The sequence below is a fragment of the Passer domesticus genome, chromosome 14 (assembly GCF_036417665.1).
Source record: "Passer domesticus isolate bPasDom1 chromosome 14, bPasDom1.hap1, whole genome shotgun sequence".
In the NCBI taxonomy this organism is placed as follows: domain Eukaryota; kingdom Metazoa; phylum Chordata; class Aves; order Passeriformes; family Passeridae; genus Passer; species Passer domesticus.
This window is the reverse complement of record NC_087487.1, coordinates 7,988,613-8,014,945: the sequence shown is the minus strand read 5'-3', so window position 1 is coordinate 8,014,945 and position 26,333 is coordinate 7,988,613. Positions and strand designations below refer to the sequence as shown.

General features: G+C 35.9%; 1 protein-coding gene across 10 annotated transcripts in view; it reads left to right on the top strand.

Annotated features, from left to right (window-relative positions):
* UNC13C (unc-13 homolog C) overlaps positions 1 to 26,333 on the top strand; it is a 172,594-nt gene that overhangs the window by 20,657 nt on the left and 125,604 nt on the right. For 7 of the 10 annotated variants that reach the window (XM_064389637.1, XM_064389638.1, XM_064389636.1 and 4 more), the window contains one exon: positions 10,797 to 10,863. In XM_064389637.1, the coding sequence (XP_064245707.1) occupies positions 10,797 to 10,863 (67 nt within the window). Of the gene's footprint in view, positions 1 to 6,302; positions 6,602 to 10,796; positions 10,864 to 20,035; positions 20,609 to 26,333 lie in introns of those variants that run through there. The other 3 variants (XM_064389633.1, XM_064389632.1, XM_064389642.1) reach the window with 2 other exon arrangements.

Here is a 26,333-nt window from a genome sequence, read left to right as displayed (position 1 = left end):
ATCCGTATTTATACCTATATGTATATAGGTATAAATATATATATTTACCTATATTTCATCTTACATTTATCTTATCTTTAATATTTATAGGTATTTTCAAAGATTTGAAGCAGAAATACGATTGTTTTAAAACTTAGAGATGTGTACTTATTCCACAAAACTGCATTTGTACTAAAAATCTGGGATGTGGATGACACTATTTCTTTTGCTGTATTAAACACCAAAAGTAATTGTCTTGTAAATATTTAAGTATTACTATGTGCCAAATTTCTTCCTTAAGTTGTTTTTTTAGACTGATATTTATTCGTCAGTTATGTACAGAAGTGATGTTTATGGCTTCTGACTTTAGGTGTAGAGTGATAACTAAGTGTAACTAAGTAACATTTTCCCATAAAGCAAAAGCTCACTAAATCAAAAATTAGAAGGATATGGTAAATTATTAAGTAACCTCTTATTGGAGCAATATTTTTTTTTCCTGGAGGCTTAAAAAAGAAGGCAGACAGAGAAGGGGAAAATACTAGTTAAAAAAAACCCCAAAACCCATAGATCATCTGAGTTTTTCTATAATGTAATTAATGAGTGAATCACTGAATTTTTAAAAATCAGCAATCAAGTATTTCTTGTAGACTTCATTGCACCTCTCCGTAGTAGCCACAGGATAAATCAGTTGGTTCACTCTCCATGCATTATTAGTATCCAATGCTGAATGCTACTACTTGTAGGAATAATGATTTCATGGTTAATCTCTCTGGCCCCACTGAGGTAGAAATAATGTTGCTGTATATCCAGAATAGCCACAAATGTGCAGATATACCTGTTTAGCATAAACTAAAGTGACCAGCATAAAATTGACTAGGAGCATTTCCAAAACAAGCAAAGTGGAGCAAATATTTCTTTCAAAAGCAACCGACTAACCCCAAAATCTAAGGAAGTACAGCAACAGGGACAAGGATCGTTCTTTTTAAAAGAATATTGACTTGTCCTGTGATACTTGTTTTTTCTGTAGAGCCATAAAACAATAATTTAACAAAGAGAAAAAAGATTTGATTACATTTAAAAAAGGCAACTAAAATCTGTTATTTAGATGTATATTAAATCATATATGTTTATTTCTTTCTACCTATGTAGGCCACGGGAATAGATGTCGTGTATACCTACACAGGAAGAGTGCTGCCCACAAAATATGCTAGACCTACATAGATTGTATTGACAGATTTGTGGTTGAGTATCTTGTTCTAAAGTGTTTGGCTTTAACTGTGCTTCCTCTTTTCTAATGGTTTGGGTACTGTAACTGCTGTGTTAAAAGAAGATGTATAACTAAAATTGGACTTCACAACCTGCAGCCACTAGCAATGTTAATTTTATGTAATCATTAAACTGGTATTAACTAAAACAGTGATTTGTGAAAGTAAAATGCATATTTATTTTCAAATGGATGAAAAATGAAAAGATAGCTTCAATGTGATAGTATTGGAAGTTTCTTAATGCTTGAAACATTGTGAGCATTAAATGGCCTCCTAAAAATTTAATTAATCTTTCCTGGTTTTCCATACAGAGAGAAGCAAACAATTGCTGAGGTCTAAATTATTTTGAGGTGATCAGTTTACAGCCATTTTTCCAGTAATGTGTTTCATTATTCATGCCTTGATAATAGAAAAAATGATAGACAAGCATTAAATTCTTTGTAAACCATGAAAATTTCCACCTCCACCTCTTGGCTACAGATTATGAACTCCTTAAACTAAAGCCATATTTCCATGCACTGCCGTCTGTTTAAACAGATACTGTGTGAATATATACATTTGTTTTCTGTTGTGATAATCAGTGAGAGATCCCTCAAATTTAAATTGCAGAATAAGTAAGCATAACTGATTTTCTGTAACATGTTATTGCTTCATATTTATTGCCAAAAAGAAATAAGGACCAAAGGAAAAAAAAAAAGAGACATCTTTAACAAAAGATGTCTATCACATGCAAGGCTTTTGGCTATGAACGTCTCCTGGTTCCCAGCTTTCAGAACTGGCAGATTATTTTCAAAATATAAAAATAATTCAACATTACAATTAATGATTGGTGGGTTTGTATTTAATTATTATTCGTAGGCTGTTCTCTAAACTGAAGGTGGTTTAAGTCGTGTAATGCTTGTGTGTTCCGAAGGCAAGTTAAAAGGACTGTTTACATCAAAACCCATGAACCAAGAGGCTTCCCTGAGTCTGAGCTATTTTCATATATTAAAGAGCATTCCTCTAAGCTCTTTGGCTCCCTGGACAGTTTTGTTCTGCTCGAGTTACAGAAAGCAGTGTGGGTAGGAAGGTATTCAGCTTGAGGTGATGTTTACTCTTGTGTAATAAATTAATCATTTAAAACTCTAAATAAATGTTGTTATTAATTTATATAATTACAGTAAGACAGATCTTTTCAATAAGAGTCTTATGTAAAATTAAACCCTTTGTGTACCAGCACAGAGTTCATTCCACTGTACCCCAGGCTTAATTCTCATCTGTCACTCAAACTCACATCCTCATTGATGATCCTTCCTGCTCTGCTGCCCTTTCCTATTTCAGTTCCACTCTCTTGCCTTTCTCAAATGTGTTTCCTTCAGATCTTCTGTGGCCTAAAACTGTTGCTCTTGAATCTATTAAAAGTATTACTTTAAAAGACTCCTTTAAAAATGTTTCTAAATAATTTTAAAGACTGTTACAATAGCTCTGTACAGCAGAGGGAATACAAACAAAATGTAAAAGAGATGGAGAACACTAAGTCTCATACATACAGTAAATTTGAAGTTTAACCAATTTTTATGGGCTTTTTGTGTTTCTATAATTCTGACAAGTTCACAATTGTTACCCATTTAAGTAGTATATTTTAAATTTTTTTGAGTAAAAAAATTGAAAAGAAGATAACTTAGCAGTTAACAATATGGACAGAAAATATTTTACTTGAAAGGGATGGGAAAAAAGGACACTGAGATAACTGAGAAAAATTTAAGGAATTGAAGATCGTGTCAGAAAAAAACCCCAATTAATTACATATGAAATTGTTAGGAAGTGTAGTATGGAACCAGACAGATTTATTTTGCAAGGCAATTTGCAGTTTAGAACAAATGATGGTGAGCTGATGTGACACATTGATGTACATTTTCTTTCCTAAAGTTATCCCAAATAGATGTTGGTAAGTTATTTTTGTTTGACTGGTTTTGAAGTTAAATGCTTTAATTGACATCCTGAAGTTCTCAGTAGAATCTATGTAAAAACTTCTAGTAGCTATGAGTCCAATCTTTGTGGCACATCTGAAAGCCGGACTCTTCATACCTAGCCGGGTTTGTACAAATGTGTGGAATTAAGGCCGTGGTTAAGCGAGGATGAGCTGCTGCTCCCAAGGGAGGGGCAGTGAGGCAGGATAACACAGCAAGCAGGGCAGGGCCAGGGCAGCCAGTGCCCCAGCCCAGTACCCCAGGCAAGCCTGGGAATGGCAGCAAGGGTCAAACAGTGCAGAAGCCTGTGCTGATGGAACAGGTCCGAGGCCAAACTGGCAACCCCTGCAGCTCGGGGTCAGGGCCAGCGGTGCAGCCAGGGCAGGACACAGCAGGGAGCACCAGGCAGGTCCATAACAGCACAGCAGAGTCAGACTCAGGCCTGCAGTGAGTCCAGGACTGGGGGTCCTGCTCAGCGAGTACAGAGGCAGAGCTGTGCTTGAGCCAGTATTCCAGTCTAGGCATGAGACAATCTTGGAAAAACTTCCAGTAAAGGAAGTCGGACAAATTTTATGTCCTGCTATACATATGAAATAACCTACAAAACCTAATTATATAATAGTATACACATTAAAATAAAAAGAAAATATCTTCATCATACAGCAGAGATTACTCTTGGTTTCTTCCAGTGTCTATCCCCACCAGTCCATACTGTTTTGTTTCTCCCAGTAATCAGATGTTATGAGTTTCTTTACCTTCAGTCTTTTCGCAAGTGTCTGTTTTGTTTGTGGTTATTGGGAGTGTTCTGATGATTGTTTTGCATCCTGATACGAACTGATACTGAGCTTTAATTGGCTCCCTTATTAATATTCATAGTGTTATATTGTTTGCTATGGTGACAACTTCTCATAATAATGAGAAATCATTATGACTCTCCCTGAGATTCTGTGTAATGTAACATTATTCATGATAAGTTCTTTAGGCTTGAAAGGAACAGGAAAGGCTTTTGAATTTTTCTTTTACCTAGATTAATTAATTCTGAGATCTTGCAACTCTATTAAGTCTATTACTGTCATGCAGTTATCTTGGGTTCCCAAAAGGTTTACTTGCTATAAAGGTTAATGCATTTTACTTAGACCTTACATAATACTAAATTTTTAAGGTAACTTTTTTGGCTTCTGGGAACTAGTTTATCTAATTAATGCTTTCAGCTATGTGGAAAAGATTCCATCTCTGTGCAAGTATTCCCTTGAAACTACTATAAAATTTGTTCATTTACAGAAAAGCTAAAATAGTTGTCAGGTATCAGTTCTTGTGCAAAGAAATTCCCTTTCTTTGTATGACTTGAACTCTAAAAACAACAGCCATTTCAGGTGGGAGCTTAAGAGCTCTACATTAAGAGCTACACAGCAGGAGAAAAGAGTTGCCATGGGAAAAGCAGCAAATGTTTATGAAAAGTTTGATTGGGCTCCTACTGCTGTGTAATATTTCATCTATACACTGCTACCCTGAAAGATTCCATTCTATTCAGAAGCGGGGTAAATGTCACTGGAATTAGTTTATTATAGTTGCATAGCAATTTATTTTGTTTATTTATTGTATGCATATTCAATGAAATACTTTTATAATACTGATTTTAATAAAATTGAAATATTAGGCACTGATTATGAATAGAGACATTCTGTAGGAGAAAATTGAGTTTAGTTGATTGAAGAAATATGCCTTTCCAGTATATTTTTGGGGGAAAAAATACAGACCCTTTTATTTTTTTGAGTTGCGTATATTGGAAAAAAAAAATTATGATACAGCATTGAAATAAGTGAGAAATTGGAGACTAACAAATAGCTGCAAAGTGGCAAAATCCAGGCAAAATCTGGAGAAATTCGTAGTTTCTCTAAGTGTCAGATAGACATTGTTTGCTTTCTGGAAACAATCCAGGATGACACTTTGACAGATTCAAGATTGATTAAAAGCTGCAACTTCAGTGGACAGCAGAACAATGTCTTGATAATGTCTTATTCACATCAACATGTGTTTCCTTGTGTCACCTGTCTCCTGCGTAGCCTTTGGTCTTGTCAATCAGCTTCTGTCCTAATTTCATGTTCCTTTTGTTCAGATAAACATCTTGCAGTTTGGAAATCACTAATGTAGCTACTGCAGCGCTCAGGAGATAATGTATCTTTTGGGGCTTTCTTGGGTAGCAGCGTTGCCTTGCAATACCTTTATATCCATCAGAAAAACCTGGAAGTTACTTTGTAGAATGTTGACTTACTGTCTTGGCAGGCCTTAAAAATAAAATCTTACTTCAAATCTGCTGTTCTATGGCAATGTAGGGGAAAATACAAGCTATTATCTACTGGCACTGTATTAAGTGTACAAGATCAGTATCACAAGCTGTGGTTTTGATAGATCTGAATGACAGTTTACAATCCAGTTCATAGCTCTGAGGGGTAACAATTGCAGTTTTAAAAGTTCAGGTATGGATTACTGTATATCTCTATTTGCACACTTTTTAGCACCAGGCTTGCACTTGTGGTGGTTCTTTAGAAGATGGTTTAATACAGTTGAATAAATTCCTTCAAGCATAGTGAAAACAGGATATTACCCCATCCAGCAAAACAAACCTTTCACAAAAGGGATATATTAATGTTTGAGAATAATAGTTAAAGAGATAACAATAAAATCCCACAGTATTACATCCAAAATGCCTCTACATATTTTGAAGTTGAAATATTTGAAGTGGCTTAAAATAGAGAAGTTTAAGTAGTTATTAGTTCCTTTTCCCAGTGCTCATTCTCAGCTACACAGAAGAGTTTCCTATTTCTCTGTGATGGAAAAAAAAATTTTAGGGTGATACTGTAAGTCAGAACACTAAAATAATATTACTGCAATGTAACTATTAAAGCAAGCTAGGACTTTCTGAATCAGTTTTAGCAGAGACAGCAGCATGCCTTCAATAAGTCACACTATGCTCAGACCCATCTAAAGAGTCAAAAGACACGAAGGAGAGGAAGGTACTTTCCTTGCACCTAATTGTTAATTGTGCCCAGGAAGGGGAGTGGTGGTCAAGCTGCAGTAATTGGTGGCTTATCTTTAGCAGCTGTGCAGACTTGGTTCACGGGTATTTCTAAAAGCAGGAAGGGACAGATCTTTTTCTTCAGGAAGACGTGAAGATCAACATCAATGTGGATTACACTTATGAAAATATTGTGAAGAATTGGAGGAAAACATTGAAATAGGGAAAAATATGAGTCCTGTTATGAGGATTAATGCATACGTTTGGGCTTTATTAGTTTGCTCTATAGGTGAGTCAAAAATTGCAGCTCTTATAAAAGACTTAAGTTCTTAATGATTAGGCAAGTAACCTGTGAAAGAATGCTGGAGGAAAAGCTGAACTAAAGGAGATATGTAAGCATATTTTAGTTTCTGGTCATGCATTGCTAAATGTTTGAATCTGAATGTCTAGAAAATGGATGTTATTGCTATACTATGTGTTTTAAGCACTTAAACAAGGTTATCTCTAAGAAATCAGAAAAAGTTACTTTGTTACTGTAGTAACATTGTTCTCAAAATACAGACTGATAAAATTTAGTACCTTGTCCCAAAGAAACTAGGAACTTGTAATTTTAGTTTTAAAAACCACCAAAACCTCAGAACTGTAAACTATTTGAAGTGAAAACAGTAACATAAATGTATGATTGAAGATTATAATATAGCTATGGAAACTTACTATTTTAGACAATGAGAAAGGAAAAGAAAAATGTGTACTCAGATTTAAAACTGAAATTTTACTGTAGGGATGAGTAACTGGTTGGCTGACCTAGAGTAAGTTTTGTTCTCTGCTCTGTTAGTTTAAAAATAAAATTTTAAGTGCAACTTGAACATCTGTAGAAGGGAACCTGTGTAAGACCAGGTGCTACCAGAAAAAGTATCTTGGAGGAAACTGTTTTCTTTTGCCACTAACACGCAAAAATAGCTATATGAGGCAGTTGGATGATCCTAAATTGTGTTAATCTATGCAAGACTTACGTTTTAAGTCTTACTGTGGCATTGTTAACTGTGGATGCCTAGATCACTTAATTTTCCTTTCCAGTTTTACCACATCATTAATTTCCTTTAATATGATTATAGCGAAGATGGACGATTACTGCCTACAGTTCTTAGTGTTTTACTAAACTGCTACTTATTGCACAGCTTTTTAATGTTTAATTATTCTTTTTTCTATACTGTATAATTGAGGCCTATGAAAAATTTAGAATTGAATTACAGTTTTATAGTCTAATAATCCTTGATGGGATACCATTTCTATAGTTCCATAACCTAGACATATTTTCCAATAAGAGTAGTGTGTCCTTGTACCAAGTTCATGAATTGACTTTGAAAGCTCGTGTTGTAAAGCACCTTGTCTTCAGCTGGAAACTATTTCAGTGCAATCAGCTTCAGCTAATGACCAGTGCTGGAACAAGGACAGGCTTTTGCAGCCCAGGTGTATGGAATATTGCTAATGTGGCTTTGGCCTGGTGTTTAAGACTGTGGTAGCAATTGCACCGACAGATATTCCCAAAGAACTTGTGCTGCTGCAGTCTAAATGAATAACAAGTGTGTAAATCCCCACCAAAAAAGTTTGGGTATTTTGCAGACTTACTTCCAATGCATGCTTAATTGTGCATGTTAGAAAAGTTACAGCACTGGAAGTGATACACTTGAAAGTACCATTCTTGTATTCTAAAAAACAGAGAAGCTGATATTTGTCTTTATTTTTTTTCTATCCCCCTCCTGAGCTATAAAAGAAGGCAGAATAAAACTCAAGCCTTATCACATATTTGTACAAGAATGACCATTACTGGAATGTTCTGAAAAGCGCATTTAAAGGAGGAAAAAACAAACTAACATTTTTGTGGTAGTGTCCAGGTACAAGTCTGGTTGATATGTTCATTGGAGATTGATTTAAGCACATGATTTTAGTTTCAGCCTGACTGTTGCCAGTGGGGAGTGGAAATTGCCAAATAAAAAATGTCATAATAGAGTGTAATTATTTCAATTTTTCTTCCACAGTTTGTTTCCAGTTATATTCAAAGCTGATGGAATTGACTTTAGTGATGAATACTTAGAAATGAATGCAGATGTTCAGGATTGCCTATTACAAACAAATAAGCATTCAGAAGATGTCATTTTTGTCTGTATGTGGCCACACTGCAACTGCTCTATAATTAACTGCCTTACAATGAAGTCTGTAGTGAGATTAATTTTACAAGAGGTGTCATGAAAATGCAGATCATCACTGCAATGCTAGAGCAATTTTAATGTATTTGGCCAGCAAAATTAAGAGGGAAAACATCTATTAAATAAAAGTGTCAGTGTAACTTTTGTTTTCTATTGAAAATCCTTAGCTCTTGATAAACCAGACTGAAGAGCCCTTGTGTTTATCTAGCCTGTGCATTCCTTTGCACATACCTGTCATTGGCTGGTAAATCACTACAACAAGATTGGTTATTTTGATCCTTCTGGCTGAGATGTGAAAGCCTGCTGAGTTTGATGCACGGTACATCAAAACTTTGACCTGGGCTGCTTGCTGAGCTGACCAGCTCTGAATATTGCTACACTGCTCCTGAGGTGTCTCTTGTAGTTCTCCTTATCTTGTTGTTCTTGTGCCCTGCACAGCATCAGAGAGCACAGCTGGGCATTATGTTGTAGGGGTGGTGAATCAGTATGATTTTCAGGCACTCTTAAGGCATTTTTCATTTTTTTTAACTTTTTGTTGTTCAGTCACTGGAAATGTTATGCTCTTCTAATTATCAGATACGATTCCCTCATTTTCTGGCTTAATGCTTGTGTAAAGTTCCCTAATCTGTTGTTGTTTATGTTGCTTCAAAAATTATAGTATTTGCCTGGCACACATGTTCCTTGTTACAGTTCAGTTAGCAGGACTGGTCATTCCCAGCAGTATCAGGTGGGCTTTGTTACCCAGAATTTCTGTAAAGCACATGTCATCAGAAGCTTTGTTCAGTGTTGATAAAGCATTTTCTGCCAGGTAACTAATTACTTTCACTAGGTCTGAATAGAAAATTAACAAGCATTTGTCCAAACTGGACCCATCACTGTGTCAGCAGGAAGTGGACAAGTAGAAACTGCTCCTTGCTGTGTGTGTCTGTGCTGAGTTTCTAAGTGGCATAAGAAGTGTATTCAACTGCCTGATCTGACTGCTCTGCTCAGCAGTCTGATCACAGATTGGCGACTTCCTAAAAGTACTGCAAACCAGTTAAACCAGTTTTTGTCCCCCTCTGTACATTATGTCTCAAAAATTAGGAATGCTCTTTTCCCTACTTACTTTTAGTTAAGGCAGAGAAAGCTGTTTCTCTGTTCCCTCTGAATCAATGCTGACAACTGAATCTTCATCTGACCTTGAGCTTAATTACCCTGGTAATCCTTAAGGTTAATTATTACCCAGTATTTCCAGTCTAGTTAACAACTGCAGGATGGGGTGGACCAATAACTAGTATAACTTTGCTGATTTACCTGAAAACAAAAAGCCAGCTGTGAAGAGGAAAAAGGCTGGACCTGCAAACATGCAGCCTCGGAGATGAGGGCAGGGGAAGGCAAGCCTCTTCATACTTAGTTTGGATCATGTGCACTCAGCTGTGCGTATCACACCGAACATTTTTCTCCTCAAATAAAAGAGCACTGTTCCAAAAGTCCAAGATAATTAAATAGTAATGTGTGGACCAAGGGATGGCACTGAAGTATAATAGAAATATACTGCAAAAACTTCTCTTAGTAAACAGGCTTCTGCTGTCCTTTGTAAATTTTATGTAGAATTTTACTGTATAATTTTAATTTTGCTACTTTACTGGTATTGTACAAGGTAGTGGCTTTTGAATTACTTGCAATCTTTCAGGAGTGGTGGAGTCTACAGTAATTATTTTAACCTGTGCTTAGCAGCCATTAATGGAATTAGTATTTTTTCATTCTTCACAGGTGTGGTAAAATAGCTGAATAGTGAGCCCTAATTATAATTGGCCTGTGCAAGTGTGCAACTTCTCTGTGAGAGCAACCAAATATGTAACAGATTATATTTCAAAGATCGGTTGGAGTGAATGTTAGTTTTTGTTTGGTGGTACTTTTTGGGGTAGAGAGAATATTGTTTTTATGTTATGTGGTTTGTCAATAACTCCTTTAGTGCAGTAAGCAAAGACTTGGTGACAGTGTCTGTGTCTCAAATGGATATGCCTTTAATGAGGAAATTCATAGGTTTCCTTTTATTTCACTGTCTTGGTGGTTTGGATTTTTTTGTTTTCTGCCTCTCCTCCTGCCATTTGATGTTAAAGACCTTGTAATCCTGATTTATGAGCCACTATAATTGGGAAATGTATTCCTTTGCTGATGTTCTTTTAACCTTGATAATACGAGGAGCAGAGATCATGTCTTTTCAAGCCAATAAACTCTTAGCTTTAATGGAAACCCCTGTAATCCAAAGGTGATATTGTGAGTTAGTGATGGATCTGACTTTGATCCACCTATCCATAGATTTATCAGAATTATTTTAATTACTTATTTTCATACTTTTCTGTTCTGAATATTCCTTTTTTTCTCTCCTTTTCTTCAGGAGAAACACAGACCAAGCTAATAGAGGCAATTTTGCAAAAGCAAGATGGGCCAGAGCTATCCAGAAGGTAAGAACTACTCTTAAAACTACTAATGTATCACTGTAATTTAAAATATTTTCTCAGTGTCAAGGAGAATTTGAGTTCATGTAAGCAGGACCTGAGGATGTGACTGTCAAGTTTCTGGTAGTTGAGACAATTCCTTCCATTGGTTCTTAAATCTGTGTTATTCCCTCACCTCAGGATTTTTTTGCTCTCAAACACAAAAAGGATGACATTTTGAGACTTTTAGTGTCAGAGGAATGATTGTAGTTTGGCCATCTTACAGGTATAGCATATTAATCCAGATACCAATAATGTCTTTGTCTAAATAGTTTTTGATACTGAGGAAGATTAGTACTGCATTGATATTTAACAAAAATTGTTAGAAGAACATTTTTTCCTAGGAAAAAATCTTGTAAATTCTACTGATGATATCACTGTCTCAACATGGATTTTTTATTAGGTGTGATAATTAAGGGAAATTAATATAAGCACTTGGCATCATTATTGACCATGCAAACAGACCAAGTATTTTCGTTTTCACTGTTGCTGTTAAACTGCAAATCTCTCACAGTTGTTGGGAATTCACATGTTGTTAGTTTTTGCCATCTTCCTGTGTTGACTGTAGTGCAAAACTATTGTTGATAACCTCTGAGAAACACAGCAATTTTCTTTGGTGTGTACAGCGACCTGTGAGAAACTGAAGAGTTACAGACTTCCTGTTTCATTTGTGTGTAGACCTTTTGGAAACACTGCTTATTCTCAGGTGGTGTGCTGTAAAATATCTATTCTGTGCTTTAATGGCACAGCCAAACTTGTTTAGTGTAAATATGAGTCAAACCCCATGTAAAATACACCTTTGTCAGTTCATTTTGAGCTCTTTTTTCCTGCTCTTTGGAGACCAAGTCCTATTTATTTTTACTGAATTCTCTTGTCTTTATGATAATCCGTAAACTGTCCCTGTGTGAAAGGAGTGGTGGGGGAAGTCTGTTTATACTGGGGTGTGGTGGGTGGAGTACTGATTCACATGATCTCAGTTCCTGCATCCAATTTTGTCACTGGTTTGATCTTTTCCTTATTTCTGCCAATGGTGGCTCACTGACAGAGTCAGGCAGGAAGAATCCTGGTCTAATCAAACATCGTGGTCAGGCAAGTGAAATAGTCCAGTTTTTTCTTGCAGACAGAGGTTGCAATAGCCTTAAGGTAAATTATTCTGTGAGGAGTTTTCCTTCAGTGTGTGCTTAATTGCCTAGTCAATGGGATAAAGTTATTTCTAAGTTTAAAACCAAATAACTAATGCCATACAGTCAGCAACTTTGACTTGATGAATCAGCTGAATTTTGTTCAGATGTTAAAAAGTATTTGAATAAAGCAATAGTAGAATTGCGTTTCTTCCCACTGCTGTTCTTCAAAGTAATTTTGAGGTTAGGAATTAGAAGATGATAAAGTAAGAAAGTTAATATGCATGAGCTGGAATCTTGGCCTGCCACTGTGCCATTAAGTTGTTTTTTGTAGCAAAGTAATCAAAATTTCTTGGTGCACTGAAATATGAGCAGATTGCTCAGCAGCTAATCTAGCATGAGTATGGGGCTGAAAGATGTTGGTAAAGTTACTGTGAGACTTTTAAGAATTTGAAGATCAGGTGGATGGGAGATGTCAGCACATACCTCATGTGAAGCTCGTTTTGAAAAGAGCAATTTCTATAAGTATTTAAAAGGCTAATTTAATTCCAGAGTAATTGCTTTATTTTATTTCATTACAAATTAATTTGGATAAGGTTTTTCTTCTGATAAAGTTATTGTCCTTGAAATACAGTTACGTCTTTAGTTCTTTACACTTCAAACTTTTGGGCTGCTTTGGACTTTTTGCTTTGTCTTTTCTCTCTGAAGATAAACTGGTTTTCAGAAACAGTGCATTGGTATTATCTCAGCATTGATTTAGCACAATTGATGTGACATTAAGTGCCATTGTTTGCCCAGAAACTCTGAAAGACATGAAGGATAAATCTCTGCCAATGCCTAATCAAAATAGACTTTACACTTGCAAATATTATCGGGGCTATAAAAGGCCATCAGTAAAAAGAAACCTCATGCAGCACAATAAGATCAGAAGACTAAACAATCCTGACGTATTTTGAAGAAGATACAGTACTCACAGAGCCTCACAACAGAGGCATGCAAACAGATAAATGAAGTAGGTTTCCACAAAAAACAACCACAATATGTAGGTAACTGCTGTAAGATACTACAGCCACATGGAGGGAACTGTCTCTATCCATAAGGAGCTGGAAAAATAAATAACAAGCTTTAGTAATCATGAGGGAGATTTTTAGGCATCAGAGCAAGCTTAGATAAGGAAGCAATCACTGAAAGGTTTTAAGAACAGAGGAGTAACAGTTTTGGTATTTTTTTTTTAAACTGTTCTTGGAGGTTTAGGGAAATGGGTTTAGCTTGGAATGGAGGGAGGGGACGTGTAATTTGCTCAGGTTGATGGGCATCAGGTATTTCTTCACTGGTGAAACATGAATTCTTACTTAATAGAAAATATATTTGTGACTTAGGTTCCAGTAATAGTATTTGGAATGTATGTTTTTAATGATGATCTATGGAAATAAGAAATTGAATTAGGCTATTCTGATCAAATATGAGATGACAGCCCAGTGGTTTACCAGAGGCATTGTAGCTGGTGAATATTTACTCAAACATTGACTAGATAGGAAAAGTGCCAAACTGTTTTGGAGAATATTTCTTTTTAGATAATAAATTGCCTTGGTGCATATTTGAAATAGTAATAGTTAAACCTTCTTGCAATATATAAGATCTAACAGTGCTAAAATAAAAGCTTTCAGGAAATCCCCTCTTTGAGGGGGGAAAATTAAGAATTTGAGGTAAAACTTAATATCAGCAATTAATAGCTTTTTAAAAGACAATGCAAAACTAGATAGGGTCCTCTAATTGTGCTTCTGCTAACTGATTTTAAAAAAACTAAACCACAATTCTTTTAAAATAATCCAGTCCCAGTGTCTGGTTTTCAGTTTCATGCTCACTGTATTCCAGAAACAGTGAGGCTTTTTTTATTTGCCTTAGTTTTCTAGCAGCTTTGAAATTAGTAGTATGAAGTACTGACAATAATTATGAAAAGATGCACTGGGAGAGTTTTTTCTTGTAACTCAGTGTCAGCCATGAGTGCAATCAAATGGGTTTTCCCCTCTCCCCCCTCCTACCCCAGCTGTATGTGTCACTTTGATTATATCTTTAGCTACTAATCCTTAGTGAAGTGGAGACTGTTGTGCTGCCGAAATATATTGGAATAAATAAATGTCACCTCTCTGAGATGGATATGCTTTTTTATCAAATACAAAGCATAGTATTTCATTCCTAAGACTAACATTAAGCAGGACACTACTCATGTAAGTTACCCTTTGTATCATTCCTCAACTGTATTTATTGACAACAGTGAGTATTGGAGACAAAAAAAACCAGAGACATAGTGGCACTGTATTGACTGGATTTATAATCTGGAGATCAACAGTGAGAGTGGCACAGATCTGCCTTGGTAAATCTTCCCAACATACATTATTCCTGACTTTGCACAATGAGCACAACACATCCATAGCTCACTAATTAATCAATAAATTAAATATATTGGTGTGTTCCAAAATTAAAAAAATATTAGGTAGAATTGAATAGCTGCTGTGCATTGTTGTAATGCTGTTCTTTGTGATTTGTGGTGAATTACATGATGGATGAAGTGGTGATGTTCAGTATGAGAACACTCACTAATAGAGAAGTTATCAGCAGCTTCATTTTGTCAGCTCTATTGATTTAGTGTCTTATTCAGAAACAGAACTTGATAAACTAATACTAAAGCAGATATTACACAATGACAGCAGTGGGAATTTAAGGCTGGGAAAGCAGAAATCATTCTTTAGGAGCCACAGGGCTATGAGATTAATGCCGAACTTCTCTTTAAAAGGTATTAATAGACCCTTTTTTTTTTTTTATTTTAAAAAGCAGTCATTCAGTTGAAAAAATTTTTCACCTTGTATTCCAAGTAAAGCAAGCATGTCTTGAAATACAACAAACAAATATTTCCCTTTCATAAAGTATTAATAATAGATATTTTTCATCCTGATTAAACTAAAAAGTACTTATGTTCAAGTAGCAATCTGCATTTTTATTGGGTGAAATGACTGTCAGCAAAGAAGCTGCTTTTTAAAGTTTTTTAAATTTATTTTGAGGATTAAATATTTAAACAATAAGTGATAAACTGACAATTGGAAAACAGAAATGAAGTGCACTTTTCAATTAAATGAGTTCACCATTAGTGCAAATTCGCCAAGCTGCAGATATTTTGACAATTATTTGGATGCTAATTGGTGCATGATGAAGTTCAAAATATACTCAATAAGCTAAAGGAATTTCTGGGATTTTTTGCTTTATAAATTACATATTTAATATATATAGTATCTGAAGAAAATTACTAACGGGTTATATCAAGCAGTCCTATAATACAAATAATTTTGACTATCTTGTGTCTGAACTCTGCGTTTTCATGAGAAGGTACAAAGGTCAGTATGGGGCAATTGGACCAATAGTCCCAAGATCACTTCATAGTTGCCTTTAAGGCGTTCAGAAAGTGTTTAGAAAGCTTACTTTGACAAAAGGATAAAGGCAGAAGTTCAAGATTGTGTTGCACATCAATTCTGAACAAAATTATTTTTGTCTCTTCTAATTCCTATAATTTTAGGTAATTTTTTTTCCTTTTCCCTCTGGAATGACATCCTCTCAAAGTTTCTCAGGAAGAAAATGTTTCAAAATTTGATATAATTGTGAAGAAAATAAAATGGAGATTTTTTTTTTTATCTGACCAGAGTTACAGTTAATTTACTTGAAGACTTACTTTAACTTGGATCTTCCTATGGTATTGTGAGTTTAGATATTCTGTGATTTACTCCCTGCCCTTCCTTCCTTAAATCAATGTGAAAGTTGAAAATTGCTTTCTTCAGTTAATTGAAGGCATTAAGTGTTGTGGACCCTGGGAGAAACCTTTGTGAGCTGCACTATCATTGTTTGAGGGCTCTGTTAGGCAAGCTCAGAAAAAGAATTATCACTGCTTTTCTCTTTGAAAGGTGAGATATAATGATTCACAATAGAGTATAAGGAATCTAAGCTTTTGCTTTTGACCATTATAGAAAATCAACAAACAGGAGTGTAATGTGCTCTGTTCCACAATTAAACTTCAGTTCTCTCCTTTGCTTCAGAGTTCAAAAGGGCACCATGGTAATATTTTTTCTCTTCCTGCTGTTTCAAGTAACCATGTTTTAGCATTTTGCAGGTTGTATTTGGTCCTATGTTAAATTGTTTATTACTGGTTTCATTGGTAACCTGTGGCTAATTTAATGTGTTACAGAATTATACAGCTCCTGGTGCACATTTGTGATTGAATTATAGTGTGTTTTATAAGCATTTGAGGGAATGCTTAAAAAATGCTTCCAAAGACTGAAACTCAACAGTTTCAGGAAAAATAAGCCAGTTAGTGTGAGTCAGCTGGACTGATCTTCATGGGCACCATTCTGTGGAGGTAAAAGCTGCCTTTTGGAATGTAGTGAAGATAAATAGGATTGTGAAGGCAAGAATGCATTCCATTAGAGAGAGCTGGGATTGTTATGAGGATTGGCAGAGAACCTCTCACAGTGCAAGAAAGGGAAGCAAGCCCCTAGGGTGAGGAGGGAGAAATACTGGGATAACCAGCAATCATTTCTGTAGGAGATGTAGGATAGGAGAGAGACCTGAGAGCAGCCAAGAATGGAGCACTGATGAACTCTGAATCCTAGCACAAAGAGTGACAGGTCATATACTGAAAAGCTAATGAATTATATTGATGGAATCCAAGCAGAGCTGGAGGGAGAAAGGCCTAGGGGAAAAAAGATCCAGGAGAGTAAATTGCCTTGCTTCCCTATGTATTATAAAAGATCTGACTTCACAATTGTTGCAATCACTCATTGTGTTGAATCCTTGCAGCATCTGCCTTAGAGTTCTTGCTTCATCACTGTGGATCTTTTTTGTGATCTACTTCTTTTTACCTATTTTCAAATTTGCAGGATTGAATGTTTTAATTCACTAGCAAATAATTTTTTTTTTCACATTTTGAGGTGCGCTCTTTTTCTAAATCTTCCTGGGCTGCTGCCACTCTTGACAGGTCTTGAGATGGCTCTTAATTAGCACTTTTAGTAGCACTGTTAAATATATACTTGAGTTTAAGTATATGACTGAGCATTGTACTGAATGAAGATGCTATAACTCTTCCACTCTGTCACTTCTGTTTCAATAAGCTTTACCCTATTATTGTGGTTTAACCCCAGCCACCAACTAAACCCCACAGTTGCTCATTTGTTCTCCCCCAGTGGGATGTGGCAGAGAACCAGAGGGTAAGAGTGAGAAAACTTGAGCCTTGAGATAAGGGCAGCCTAAGACAGGTTCCCCCTGTGAAAAGTAGCAACTGAGCCAGATTCTTAATTTTAAAAAGTTTTAGCAAGGCTTCTACTTTCACAGACAAAAAACCTAGAACAGTTTCTAGAGAGAACACATTCCTAGAGAATAACAATGAACAAAATAGTCATAAGGAAAGATCACAATGGGGAATTAAATTTCAGAATTAGCATATATTGTTCTTAAGTTACCACTTCAAATACAAAACATTCAAAGCATTTATTGAAGTGCTTGATAAATCTGAATGAGTAGAAAGCTCACTTTTCCCTCCTGAGTGAAAAAAAAAAAATTAAAATTTTTGGTGTTTCTTTATTTGTTCTTCAGTTATTTTTAGACTTTTGTCCGTGTATTTGCTTTTCAACTATGATCCCATCTTGTGATCTTGTCTGAAATCAGGGCCAAATTTTGATTAAATTGCAGCTAGCAAGAAACAATTGTGGTTTTGCATTGCTTGTCTCTTCCCTGTTAATTGATATTAAAAAAAAAAAATCTTAAACATGATTTTATTTCACTTAGTAGAATTCAAATAATTTTATAAACTTGGCAAAAAAAAAAAAACCTGCAAAAGTTTTAATGCAGAATAAGATGTAGCTTAACTTCCATCTTAACTTCAGAATCTCCGAAGCATTTTTCACAGTCATCTGAAGTAAAACTTAAACCAGCTCGCAGGTGCATTATAAAATACAAGAGCAGTTATTTTCTCTTTCCCCTTCTTGTTGCAAACCCTCCTTTCCAGCAGGAAACATTGAGCTTGACAGTAAAGAAAAATAATCAGAGTAGAGAAAAGAAAACCCTTTATGGAGAGGGGCGCCCACAGGACGCTGATGGCGGGAGGAGCGGGGGCGGCGCGGCCGGCAGGGGGCGCGCGGGGAGCGGCCGGCGCTGCGGCTGCCGCTGCCTCGGGGCGGTGCTCAGAGCTGTCCCGCCAGTGGGCTTTCTAATTGACGGGCTGCATTCCCGAATTGACAGTTATGGCCTTTCTTTGATAAATGGGGAGATATAGCCATCCCTTAAGCAAACTGGCAAGGTGATGTGCAGGAGAAAGATAGCTTAGTTGCGTGACAGCTTTTCCAACTTTCAGGCTGAAAGACATAATGAAATACAAACTACTTCAAAGTCTTCTATCAGTTTACAACTGTCACCATTCAATAGAAGTATTACACAGTATAAATAGCCAAGTAGCATCTAAAATAGTTATATGTAATGCTGGATTTATTACACAAAAGTAATGATGGAAATTACTGAAGTATTTTCAGGGGACAGACTTCTATTTCTAAGAATTCAAAGAATCATCTCTGAAAGTCATGATCAACTAATCTTGGAAATAGTCACAAGGAATAGATATTTTCTCCATGCAGGCTTATAGCTGGCAATTGGGATTTGGGTTTTTTGTTTGGGGTTGTGGTTTGGGGTTGGTGGTAGTGTTTTCTTTGTGGGGATTTTCATTGTTTTCCCCATTAAGCTACAGGGTTTGGCTGGAGTTGTTTAACAAGTTGAAACAACTTCATGCATGTTGTACATGTATATGTAATTGCATTTCTTCTCTTCCTTCTGTGTGTGGAAGTTACTTCTTTAAACTCTGTTGGGGCAATAGTGTAAATCAGTGTGAACCCTGAGAGTTCTTCAAGGCCAACTGCATCAACATCTCAGGTTGCATAGGGCCCACACATACAAATTGCTCCTTTGTGTTAGTTTTTCAAAAACTGCTGTGGATGTTTTCTCAAGATGCACAGGACTTTTATTCCAGTCACTGACAACTATCTGGGCTTCCAAACCCTTGTGAATTTCAGCTACTCTACAAAATTAAAATATCTCCTCATAGATTTACTCTAGAAAGTGACTGACCTCTTACCTATGTAAGAAGTGTGTGAACACCAGGACAATGTAACTTTGTTATGAATTTGGGTAACTTCAATTAGTACACATTTAACTTCCGTTGCAAATGTCAGTTCTTGCAGACTATCCAAAGTTTGAGGGTTTAATTTTTATACAGAAAATATACATACTTTAATATTCACTATGGCATTCCACACATACTGTCTCCCAAGATTAAAGAGGATAATCACATACCTGTGGGTTTATGCCTGTACACATGTTTTGGGAAATGTTTACACTCTGGCTGTGTGTACACTCTATAGAATGGTTTTATATAGCTCATTCTGGATGCATTTCTGTAGTCCTTCTTTTGTCAGTTTTAAATATATTTTTAATATGTGTAAGGCTGCATGTGGCCTTACACTACTAAACCTGTTAAGATTTGAAAAAACACCTGATGTATTCTGTGCAGGATAATTTACTAACTGCATGCACAATAGTAATCCATTCTGCTATTTGAATTGCAGTAAATAAATGGCTGCGTCCTACTGCCTAGGTATTCATTGGGGTCATATAAGTCCTTTTAATGGAAAGTGACAGATATATTTCTTATTACGTGGAGCACCCTTCAGTCATGGAATGATAGTAATTCTGAAGGGTATTTAGCAGATTCATTACCAATATTATCAGCTGTTGATGAAAGCAGTGCTGTAAGAAATACCTAGAGAATCGTTTCTGTGGGTCATGTCAGACTGATGGATAAAAGGTGAGGGTGGAACGCGGCCCTGCCAAGCAGGAGACGCTGCCTCCCGCTGCTCCCCTTGCGGGCACGGATGCGCACCTGGCTTGTCCCCGACGCACTGCATGTGTTGTTCCTGTGAGCGAGGCTGCTCCGTGAGCCTGAGCGGCTCTGCGAGCAGAGGGGCTGCCTGCCGCGCAGCAGGGCTGTGCCTATTGCAGCGGGTGCTGCATTCGGGAGCAGTGGCAGGAGAAAACAGCAGCGGGGGAAGTTCCCGGCACATAAAGCCCCAGGATGGTTACTGTTCTCTCGTGTTGATGTTTTTGAACCGGAGTAGGACGCTGACTCCTGCTCTGCTGTTACAGAGGAGAAACAACCCTGAGCTGCAGAATGAATTAGTAGCTCACATTACGATTACTCTTAGCGGTTAACACAAGTTGTAGGAGGGGGAAAAAAGATGGGAGAGGAAGGAAAAAAAAAATCCCCATTTAATGCCGCCTAGGGAATACCGTGGAATTTAGAACAGATACCGTTGCAGACTAGCAGCATGCCTGACTGCACTTGACTTGAATCGCTGGGAAGCAGCCTCATGTTGTATCATTTAAGGCTGAAGGAAGAACGGCAAAATAGTAATGGATTTATGTCCAGTGTTTCTGCGTAAATGGAAAATAGTATAAAGATGGTGGTATGTAATTTGTATTTTATTTTTAAGAAGAATTTAATCCAGGTATGTATGCTCTTTGTATTTTTGTCTAGTCTGCATACAGTTTTCTGTTTCCTTTGTTTCCTTTGCTTATTTTCATTCTGAATGTATCTCCTGCTGTTCTTGCTAATGCAATGCATTGATTTGTAACTGATTTGCTTTCTAATGCTATAATGTTGATGAAACTGTCTGGGCTTCTGGAATTAACACTTCATTAAAAACTGGGGGAGGTTATTTTGTAAGGTTGGTAACTTCACAGTATAAGTTGAGTAAGAGAGTATGGTGTTGGATTTTTCAATGAGTTGGTTAAATTGGTATAAAAATATAAACAAAATAATTACATGAATACACAGTGAAAATACAGTATGTTTTGCTTATTTATGTCAGTACCTTTCTCTTAATTTGTGACAGGATTAGTAATAAATTGAGCTTTACGGATGCTTATGTATTTCTGGGTCTTGATTAATCTCCAAGATGAACACCCTGCAGCTTTCTTTTGAAGAGGCAGCTTGCTTAGACTACGTGTTTGATTCTGTTCTATGGCTAAATCTATGTCTTAGAATACCCTCTGTTATGTATGTTCTCCAAGCCACCACCTAAAAAACCACCATAACAATTTAATATATTTTTGTCCATCATTTTAGGTTCAAGAAGATAACATTAGTATTTTTCTTTCTGCGATTTCAAAGGCCAATAGTAGCTGAAACTAATTTTTTACTATGAGATTGATGGTTCATTTTGCTTTAAGAGGAAGAATTATGCAGATATAAAAATATGACTGCATTCTTTAGCCCTCACCTTCCTTCAGTCACCTGCCTCCTTTTGCACTTTCTTATTAATATATTTTCAGCTGACATGTAATAAGTGAAATGGAACACAAAGCTATGTGCCCTTTAACTAAGGACACTGATAGTTGTCATATGTCTAGTAAAAATGTATTAAAACACTTAATGCTTATTAGATTTTTCATTAGTCTTGAAATATCTTAAAACATTCTGTTGCATTTGTAATTTCAATGCAGCCTAATTAGAAGTAAGAATTTTTTTTAATAACGTGTTGATCCAGAAAGGTTTAATATTAGTTCCAGCATCATAATACTGTTTTTAACCCCTGGCTGGCAGGAACTCTTATGCCTTACAAACATTCATTGGTGTAACATCAATTTCTTTCTGATGTGAAACTAAACTGTCTGTAAAGTTGTAGCTATTTTTCACAGAGAGGGTGACACTATACTTGTTTCCTGTTAGTGATTATATAAAATAGATGCCTTTCTTTAGCGTAATACACAACCATGATCTGACAATTGAAAATGTAAGGTTACTTGACACATTCAAGTGTTCTGAAAGTCAGTGCAAAATCTTATCTAAATCGACAAACATAGTGAGAAAAGCAGTGAGAGAATGTTGTTATGTCTGAAAGCACTAAGATGAATGAAAAGTAGAATTTAAGGTTTAAAGCAGGTTTCATTCATCAGAATTTTCTTTTGTAAGAGATATAATGTTAGGAATTATGATTATGAATTAAGATTAGCTGTCATCTCAAAGAAAAAAGCCATGATGCAAAATAAATAACGATTCTTTAACGTGAATATGCACAACTTGGAGAGTTGCATAAAGGTTTTCTGTCACTGTACCATTTGTTTGATCCTGCAGTGATGTCAGCACATTACCATAATGACTATATGTTGCTGTGAAAACACTTAGGAAATCTCAGGTAAAGTACTGGGTTTCCAGAGTGTTACACAGTAAGAGAATACTCACAGCTCAGAATATCTCCCAATTCACTAAAGCATCAATAAGAACTGAAAATTCCAAATTTTCCTTTAACTGTAGTGTTGTGAAAATCCAGGAAGAATATAGTATAATAGCTTCTGCCTTGTGAGACCACTACAGCTCTGAAGCCTAAAAATTCTTTGGCACCTAAGAAGGTTGTTACATTGGTTTTATTTTTCTCATCTGTGTCATTCTCTTAGGTTGGTAGCAGAGGTTCTTGCTTTCAGGTACAAATCTGAGTACCATACTTGTCTGAATATTGAAGCAAAGATAGCAGAGGAGTTTTTAAATAAAGTTTTTGCAACAAATTTAGAAACATGTTTAATGTCTACTATCCTTATCAGTGAATGTCATTTCAGGTGTTAAGCATGATTTCTGTCTGTGTCTCCCACTCATCCTGGTGTATGTTGTCAACAGTACTTGTAGTCATTTGTGCTTGTGGTATTTTTCAAATTAAATATGACAGACAATTGCTACCATTTTTCAAATGAAAGACCACTTCATCAAAAACTTTCCTTTTCATAACTTTTTGTTCTAAAAGGTTGATGTAACTATTAGTTTACTAGATTTTAGAAAACATGTAAAATCTATCTGTGCAGAGGAATGGAATCCAGAGGACTTAGTTTGCCCATATAAAGTTGTTCTCTACCTTTAAGTAGTTAAAAAATGCCCCCAAACTTTAAAGAAAGAAAAAAAAAATCAAAGCTGTAGAGTGATGTAGTGCACATGTGGTCACTGAGTTCATGGTAAACTGTCCAACAGAAATCTAATTCAGGGCAGTGCCTTGCCCATTGCAAGGCTCAGGCCAGTACAGTTGGAGGATTAAAATTCTTACCTGGAAAAAAATGGGGTGGGGTTCTTTTTGTTGTTTTTGTAATTATCTTTTCTGATGGAATTACTATCCTAAAAAGTTGCTGAAATTTTTAAAATGTTAGTATTAAAAGAAGTTTTGAGTACACTAAGTATACTGCAAATACAGTATCTGCATATAGGTTATGCTTCAGTGTAAATTAAATCACTTGGGTTCTCAGGATGTGATGTTTAAAAGACCCTCTATTAAAACATAGGCAAAGCTAGGGACAGAACTGAGATTAACTCAAAATGTATGCTGATACTTTCTGGTTTTTAATAGACACTAAATAGGTTCTGATTATTACATTGTAGTTCTTTTATTTATGGTAATCTGACACAATCACAAGCTGGTAATAGTCTAACAAAGCTAATATGTCCAGTACTGACTTAGTTATACAGTAATCTCCATATAGTCAGAAAATAACTTTTCCCTCCCCATGTTTTCCATTCCTTTAGTAGTCTGCATTTAAATAGAAATTAACTATTTGGTAAAATTGTCTAAATCTTAGTAGGTTTTGAACTGAGTGTTGACCAAAACCAGGTTTTTGTATGGGACAGCATACAGCATGTATACAGCTGTAAGAGGGGGAAAAGGTCATTATTACCACCTGGTTATACCCTACAGTGTATTTTTTTTTAGTTGAAAAAGTCAAGAAAACAACTAGAAAGATTAAAGAGAAAGAAGTCACATTTAGTCAAATAATATTGAAGCTGTTATCCAAATCACCTGCAGTCTCCTATTCTTGTGCGCACATTCAACTGGCCTACATTATCTATGGGCTCTCCAGATGGGCCACAATTTACCTTTAGAATCTGTTCTATAGCTTTTTACATCTCAGTATTCATCTACTATATTTGGCACATCTCTTCCTCTGTTTTTAGTCTAGTCAAGACTGTTGACCTTTAAGAATAGTTGCTTCAATTACAGGTTTTCATGTTTGTAATTTAAATACCACACTATAGATTTGTCTCTAAAGAAATAATGTTCTAAATGCTTTCAACAATCTTATTAGTAGTTAATAAATATTTGAATTGCAATAGCCTCAGTTGCCTTAACAAAATTTTGTAGACAAAAATGCAAATATTACAAATACAAAGGTGTAGAGAATAGTATAATTAAAAAAGTTATTCTGTAAGTTATTGTAAAATAATGGGGTTTTCTTTCATTTGTCTGTCTTCAACAGTAATTATAAAAAAAAAAACCCATCTTTTACTGAACAAAAATATTCCTCTCTTTTTCCATAGTGGTCATAATAGTAGAGAAGCAGTGAAGATGACTTTTCTCTCCAGAAAAATTACTCATCCTAGTTGGCTAGGAATGTACATTTTCTTCTAAGCTGATCTGAAGACAATACGTTACTCTACATTACAGATTAGTTTAATTGCAACTGCTTAACTACTGAGGTAATTCACTAATGCACAAAGTTTGATGTATGATTTCTGGGTTAGATGTTCTAAACCACAATGAGCCAGTTGGGTTTAAGCATGTGCTGCTTCCATCTTTTTTTCCTTAAACTCTATTAAGTTATATGCTAACAAAAGAGATACATAATAGACATAAATGATCAGTCTTGCAGTATGACTGTTAGATTTTTAGATTGGAAGAAGCTGTAATGTACCCCATGAATATATGTGCGATGTCCTCAGGACACCAGTAGGCCTTGTGGGTTAAAAAATAAGCAGATTGTGGGCTCTTAAGACTGGGGTTTGAATCAGCAGTTTAGTGGTTAGTAAACTTTCCAAATAATTTTGAAGAACAATAAGAACAGCTTCCTAGCCAAAGGGTGAGAGTGTTGATAGCACTCCATGCTCTTGTGTGAATGTTGGAGGGGCTAAAAGGATAGGCAAAAGTTTGCTACTGTGAAAACCTGAGGGCTTCTTGCATCAAAGAGTAATCACCCAAAAGAGAAAGCGGGTCTCTTCATTGCTCTCGGCCCTGCCTCTGCCAGGGTCTTCAGGCAGGTCCTCCACATAGCATATGCAGTGTTAAGAAAAATGTCATTATACTTTGAGACTCACAAATTACACAGAACAAAAATGTCAGTAGTTAAGACCACAAGGAGAATTTAGGAAGAATATAGAGGAGCAGATAAGTGCTCTAAATTAAGTGCTTCTGAATGAGGTCATCTGAGATGATTGTCAGTATAGTGCTCCTGTTATAGTAAATTAATGAAGCAATATGGAGTGTACACTGTAATGCTTGTCAAAAGGAAAGGAGCATAGGTTTCACCCAGCAGACCTGAGCTGAGGGCAGGTACAGTTATGTCTAGATAAACTTATTCCCAGGCAAGCATAAGACTAGTAAGGGACCATAATTAATAAATCTGTATATCTGAATTCTGTTATTGATTCCTTAAGTTCCTGATGGTTAGCAAACCTCTCTTAGCCTCAGTTTCTGCAGATGCAGGGTAGACTGTTTACACTTTTTTTTGTTATGTTTAATTAATTGATTTCTGGGGAGTATTTTGCATATCATAAAATATGTTTCTATCTATAAACTCTAGTGACTATTTTTGCAGTAATACAGGCTGGTATTGCTGCAGATGAAGACGTCTTGGTTTTGTTTTGGTTCCCCCTACCATCTTGGTATTGTGAACATGAACTGACACAGGGTATTTTATAGAGAGAAACTGTGCTTCAGTCTCACCTTCTTGCCTTCCCCCCTTTCAGACCCCTTGTAGTTGATTAACAGTATGAAGGTTAAGCAAAGCTATGGTTCTTCCTGGATCTTGCTTTATAAGGGGACAGTCTGCATCCATGAAGCTACCTCTTACTGGAGAGAGCTGCTGCTCTGCAGCTTCATTTACTAGGGTCTGAACAGAAGCTGAGCAGTGATCTAGCTATTCTATTCAAATACTAAAATTATATTTTTAAGATTATTAACTTTTCCTTTTTTATAAAAATAAAGGGATGGATTTGTTAAAATATTTTTTTTAAATGTGGGTCTGGTGTTCAGATATGTAACTAAAATATTCTATTTGCATTATTTTAAAAGCTATCATTTTTAACTCTGCCCACTCCTCCCCTCTTCTACCTGACACATTAGTTTTAGACTTGGAAAAAGATCCTTTATAAATAATGCTTCCAACTGACATTTTTATTTTGACAATGCTTTGTTATCAAGA